Here is a 6,418-nt window from a genome sequence, read left to right on the forward strand (position 1 = left end):
ACATCTGCGCAAGAGTTCTTCTCTCTTGGGGACATCACATATGACCTGTGCCTAGTTTACTCATTGCAAGTAGTTTTGTTTCCTTTGTCTTGAATGTGCATATTTATTTACCTTGTGTTAATGTGATTCATCTGGGATTTGTGAAATAATATACAGTGGGGAGTTTACTCGTAATTACCACGTTGGAAAAACAGGTGTTAATTTACGTCTTGCGGTGATAACTACGTTTGGAATGACAATGAACAAACACGGCTGGGAAGAGTTGGCTAAAGCACAAACATATCTGGACCACCAGGCTAATATGCAAGTAGAGTGAACTGTAAAATAAAACGCAATAAGTGAAAATGACATCCAAAGACCAACACATGTTTGTTTGATCAATATTATTTTGCAAAATCATGTGCTCTTATAATTCAGTACCTGGAGTGCTAAAAAGGGAATTTCAATATTCCATTTCACTGAGTAACAAGGAATTTCTATGGACATTATAGCCTATTTTTTTCTGTGCTGTTTACAGGGAGTTGAATCGCCATTTCAATCTCAAGTGATCATGGGATCTGCTTGTTTTAGTCATATACATTACCAGCAGTAGTACATAGCCTACCCTGAAAAAAATCTAACTTTTCTCAGTTGCAAGAAATAATAAATCAGTCTTCGTGCCATAAAAATATATTTCAAATTCTCCATATCGCCTGTTAAATATTCCATATCATATACCTCGGATCTTTGCATATTAATGATCTATGTAATGACAGAGTGCATATAAGCAAATGCATGTTGACACAGCTACTGATGGAAGTTAGCTGTGTAAATGGGACCCTTACCATACCCCTAACTAAAGATCACTGTTCCTTTGGCTGATAGACAGAGGTTTCCTACAGCAGATAACTGTTAGCTTATCTGTTAGCTGTTTCAACTCTCTAGAGACAGCAGGAGCGGTAGAGAGACTCTCAATGGCCGGCTATGAAAAGCCAACTGACATTTACTCCTGAGGTGCTGACCTGTTGTACCCTCTACAACCACTGTGATCATTATTATTTGACCATGCTGGTCATGTATGAACATTTGAACATCTTGGCCATGTTCTGTTATAATCTCCACCCGGCACAGCCAGAAGAGGACTGGCCACCCCTCATAGCCTGGTTCCTCTCTAGGTTTTTCCTAGCCACCGTGCTTCTACAGCAAATCAAATCAAATTTTATTTCACCTGGTTTTAGACTGGGTTTCTGTTCAGCACTTTGAGATATCAGCTGATGTAAGAAGGGCTATATAAATACATTTGATTTGATAACCCCAGAAAATGGGTGATGTTCTCTGTCCTGCTCAAAAGATTAATAATAATATCCAGATTGCTCACAACACCGAGCGCAGCATTTATCTAAAAAACTCTATTTTAACCATGTCCAAGAGATGACGGTAGTGTCTTAAGTAAGACGTGTGTAGGCTATGTGCTGCAATTGCAAACTGCAATATACAAAGTCCTTTTTGATTGTGTCCTCCCATACATTTGAAATGTTGTTTTTTGGTAAGAGCAAGCACAATGGGAGCAGTTTATTGGACAGATGTCTTATGAGATGTAATAATTGACTTAATGTTATTTTGAGTTTTCCATATAGGCACACAAATGTACTCTAACATTGTTATCATAACACTATAAATCTGGGCTTGTTTTATTCATCCCAACAAATTCTGTCTGCTGCTCAGTAAATTCAAAGCTATGGCTGATGTTTTATACACTACTAAAGCAGTGTTGTAGAACCAAAGTCAGAAGCATAGCAGACATTTACTGAAGTTGACAGCATCGAACAACATGCAGAGCCATGGGGACAGAGAGAGAGAGACTAGAGAGAGCCAGAGCATGTTATGAGTAAAAAAAATGCTAAAGAGCTCAAGAAATAAAATGGCAGCTCAATGACATGTTTTAATAAATTAAGCAGCAAATAAGATTATGTTCCCCTTAAGCAGAGGCAGATCAGTAATGAGCATACTTGTCTGTACTTTTTTCAACAAATCACAAAATACAGCTGGTTTAGGGGGAAGAGATAGGGGGAGGCGAGTGTTAAGAAGCGCTTTAAACCACCAACGTATTTTCCCACAAAACATTCAAATTCCGCTCTTTGCAAGCCCCAGTCCAAAATTCCAGAATGACGAGACTAGCGCCACGCAAGACTAGCACCACCACCCATCTCTGTTGCTATGCTACCTGCAGCCACAGCTCTCCACCACCATGTCCTCATACTGCTTGTAGACCACATTGTTGCCAGAGTCAATGTAGAGGATGCTGATGGGGCTGAGTTTGGAGGGGACACAGCAGCTGGGCGGGCTGGATTCAGGGTCCATAGAGTTCATAAGTGTCTGAATGATGGCGTGATTTGTTGGCTCCAGGTGTGAGCGCAGCGGAAAGTCACACACGCCCTCACAGTGGTGCGCCTCGTAATCCAGCGGTGCGATGATCCAGTCGTCCCAGCCCAACTCCTTGAAGTTGACATGGAGCGGCCTACGGCTGCAGCGAGTCTTCCTGCGCCCCCCGCCTCCACTTCCCCTTCCTCCTCCTCCTCCTCCTCCACCACCACCTTCCCCTCCTCCCCCACCAGCTCCGCCTATAGATTGGCCGGTGAGGACAGTCCGGCGATGGCGTCGCCTGGGTAGGTGACCAATCACATCACCAGAGAGGTCCGAAGGGTCCAGAAAACCCAAGTCTCTTCGCACTGCCTTCATCTGCTCCCTGATCTCCTTGAACAGGTTCTCTTTCCTGCGGGTGCGAGAAAAAGCCACCAGCAAGGCCCTCTCCTGGGGCTGCCGAGACCGGCGTCCCAGCCCTACTGTAAGAGGGTTGGCTGCCTCTTTTGTCAACTCCGAAACAACCAGCAGGTCAAAGCAGGCCACGAGGAGGTCATTGCCCGTTGCTGTCCTGTGGCTCCTCCTCCAAGCCTTCACGCTGGCCCACACGTCAAATACATCCCATTTGGGAGGCTGGCGGTCCAGAACATGGACTGTCCTGGAGTCCAGCAGCCGTCTCCCAGAGTTCCCCTTAGAGGAACATGTGTAGAGGAGGAGGCGATAAAGGGTCCTGCCCCATGTCAGCATAGGGAGGCGATCCAGTGGTGGCTTTCTCAGGATCCTCACTTCTGCCTCCACGATCTCATCTGTCCTGGACAGGCTGGAGAGGTCGAAGAGATAGCGCTGGCTACTTCCCCAGGAGGAGGGGTCTGTAGGGAGAGAAAACACAGGCTAGTCATTTGAATCTCACACCAACACATACACAGTTATTAAAACACAGTTACTCAAAAAGAGGGTGGTAAACAAAATCAAGCACTGGACGTCAGCCGACTTAAATCTCTTTGAGTGTCTGTGACCATATGTAAACAAGTATTCAACGTTTGGCAGAAACGCCTCTTTGGTCAATTGCAGTGGCTTTCTAAGGTTCACAGAAAGCATGCGGCCATGAAGCGCTGTCTGTGTGTGTCCCCCTCGGTGGGAATACTGTTTGGGCCTGAATCGCCTGAGTCCATGTGCAAGCAACAGAGCTGACGAAAGCCGCAGGAGCAGGCCAGGAGGAAAGCACTTGGCTGACCTCTAGTCAGGCCCAAGCCCTTGGCAGAATGCACTAATTACACTGATTGAGTGAGCGGAGGGCTTGGCGAGACACTGGAGAAATTTAAACTGAAGTGGCCTCAACTCCCTCTCTTCCTCTGTCCATAGTTATACATTTCAGAGGAGTCGTGGCTTTTGAGATTTTAACACACCAAAGTGATGGGAATGTAATGTAAGTTTAGTGTAATGTTTGGATTTCATAACGTTCTGGGTGCACATACAGCTGTAATCCACAAACAGATAGCGACCTGGCACTCACCTCCTGATGAGGTATCACATAAATGAAAAGGAAAGACAGTAGAATCGTTAAATCATTTATATGCATCTCTAATGTGTTAGTCAAGTCCACGTCCTCCTCTCCATTGATAATTTAAATAGGCACGTAACAGCTATTCACCGTATGTCAACCATACCACAGATGCAACCATGAGATGTGGCAGAGGGGAAAGCTTTATAAGAGGGAACAGACTGTTTCAAAAGTTTTGATGTTGACATCCAGCCCAAGCATGAGGTCCTGGGATACAGTGCAACCTGAGGACAAAACCACAGTTTTTGGTAAAACATGAAGGGACTTTCTTCTCCAATACAGATGAGTACCATAAGAATCCAAGGCCAGATTGTGGCATCATGTCATTGATGCATTATTGAAGGGACCTCAAAATAAAACATAATTGTGCACAGTGAGGCTCCTGCTGGAAAAGAACACACAAGGCTTTGGTAAATGCAGAGGATCTGTAACCGTTGTCCCCCCGTGAGAAAGACCAGCCAGGCAGGCTTAAGTGGAATACCCAAACAATGAAAGGTGAAGGGAGCAGCACTATCCTAGCAAATATCCGCTTGCTAGACAAAACAATGACATAACCCAGACAATGCTGTAGTCTCAGTTTATAAAAGATTACCTGGATTCTTTTCATCCCTTCTGTGTTTACATGTACCTGAGGTGAACTTGCCCTCAGAGTTTTATTGGGTCAAGTGAATAAGAAAATCATTGCAATACATTCAAAATCACATGCAGGTGCACATTGCCCCCCCCCCCCTCCCCCCAAAATTTAAATAAATAAATAGATGGAACTAAATGACATCAATAAAAAACTAATAATATTGTTGTAATACTAGCCGCTGACTCTGAAACCAAAATGCAAGAAATGACTCTTCAGGGATATAAAATTATAGTTATTGTATAATTGATTAATTTAAATTATATTGCATCAAGACAGAAAAGATATTCATGCCTTTTATGGAATCTACCTGCACTTTTACCTCCTAATTTTGTTTGAAAATTAAAACAAGTTTGGAATCCACAAAAAGACAACGTAAATGACTGAACTCCTTTGAAAAGAATAACACATTACTTAACACACAATATAACATGTTTTTAGAGGGAGTAGAGAAAGAATGATTTGCCACAGGTCCCTACAAACAAAAATTCTAATAATCATTGTTGTTGTTAGTATTATATTTTTCATTATTGTTGTTGTTATCATTTATAGGTTTAAATTATCCAAAAACATTGTTATTTATATTACATACAAATGTATTCCGAGTCCTGACTAACAAATTGCACAATGCAAAAATTCACAATAGCCCAATAGAAAACAATAGTTTTGGATATAGTGTAGTTAAGGGATATGTGTGTTTTGGACATAGCTAGTTTAGTGACTTGTTCTTGCAATAAAATGTTATGGAATAGGCCTACTGAAAGAGTATATTTATTAAAACTAATATTCTGTGACAATCTTTGAACACCAGTTTTAAATTACAAGTATCTTTTTTATCAGCAACACCTGGACTGGGGGAAAGCAGGCCTTTTCGAAGTGTTTAGCTCAAGGTGCCCGTGAGGTTTATACATCGCAGATGTTGGAAATCGGAGACATTTGACTACATATTTAGTTCGAAGTATTTCGAGTATTTCCCAAATAAATGTGAAACAAATGTACTATACTTTCCCAAATAATGTTTCATTCGTAGCCTACATTACTTTAGACTTTTCAATAAGTCATTGTTGTCGGAATGTGTAGGCCTATAGGGGCGCATTTGAAATTAATGCATTCATAAATAATGGATGCTGAAGAAGGAAATTGTCAAGCAATTCGCTGTTAGGGTTTTTTAAAGATATTGCAATTTATGTTTTTTGAATGATGAGTTGCGATTTTAATGAATTAATATGGAGAAAAAAAGTTAATCCTATGACAGACATTTTTGTAAATATACTCAAAGCACTTGTTGCATGTTGCCTTTGCAGTCTCGTATTTACCATATCCTTTTCCAACGTGGGCTAGTCCACATAGGCTGAGCTATAATACAGCAAATGGCACTGTAGATATTTGGATACCTGATTGATTATAGGCTAACCAATTAACCACATAACTTATTAAATGCAGTATAAACAGCTACATGAATAGCCTTCATACCCAGAATAAATGACAACCACCATGGTTAACAGTCTACCTCGAGTAATAATAATAAGCCTCGGCTACTGATATGACTTTCACCCACCTTTTCCTTGATCCACGAAACTGGTCACCGTGTTGGCATGTCTTGCGGAGCGAGGAACACTGCTGTTAAGACCTCTTCTCTCTATTTCAGAGAGTGTCTTGTATAGCGATACCATATAGTCATGGGGGACGATAGTATCATTTATCGGAGGGTCTTTCCTGGACACCGCGATCGGCTTTCTCCGACTCTGCTCATCCAGATGTGAAACAAGCCCGTTATCATCTGCGCTAGAGGGGTACTGCAATGATCCAAGTACCGCTGCCTCCAGAATATTCCCAAAGCACAGGGAAAACCATAGCAAAGGAGCAGCAGCCCTAATAGGATCCAT

General features: G+C 42.1%; 1 protein-coding gene across 1 annotated transcript; it reads right to left on the bottom strand.

Annotated features, from left to right (window-relative positions):
* Positions 1-1,941: 1,941 nt before the first annotated feature.
* On the bottom strand, positions 1,942-6,418 carry LOC135525735 (growth/differentiation factor 6-A-like). Its single transcript, XM_064953540.1, has 2 exons — positions 6,091-6,418; positions 1,942-3,209 (listed from the first exon to the last, which is right to left on the bottom strand). The coding sequence occupies exons 1-2, from the start codon at positions 6,416-6,418 to the stop codon at positions 2,200-2,202; spliced, it is 1,338 nt and encodes a 445-aa protein (XP_064809612.1). The 3' UTR covers positions 1,942-2,199.

The sequence above is a fragment of the Oncorhynchus masou genome, chromosome 32 (assembly GCF_036934945.1).
Source record: "Oncorhynchus masou masou isolate Uvic2021 chromosome 32, UVic_Omas_1.1, whole genome shotgun sequence".
NCBI classification, from domain to species: Eukaryota; Metazoa; Chordata; class Actinopteri; order Salmoniformes; family Salmonidae; genus Oncorhynchus; species Oncorhynchus masou.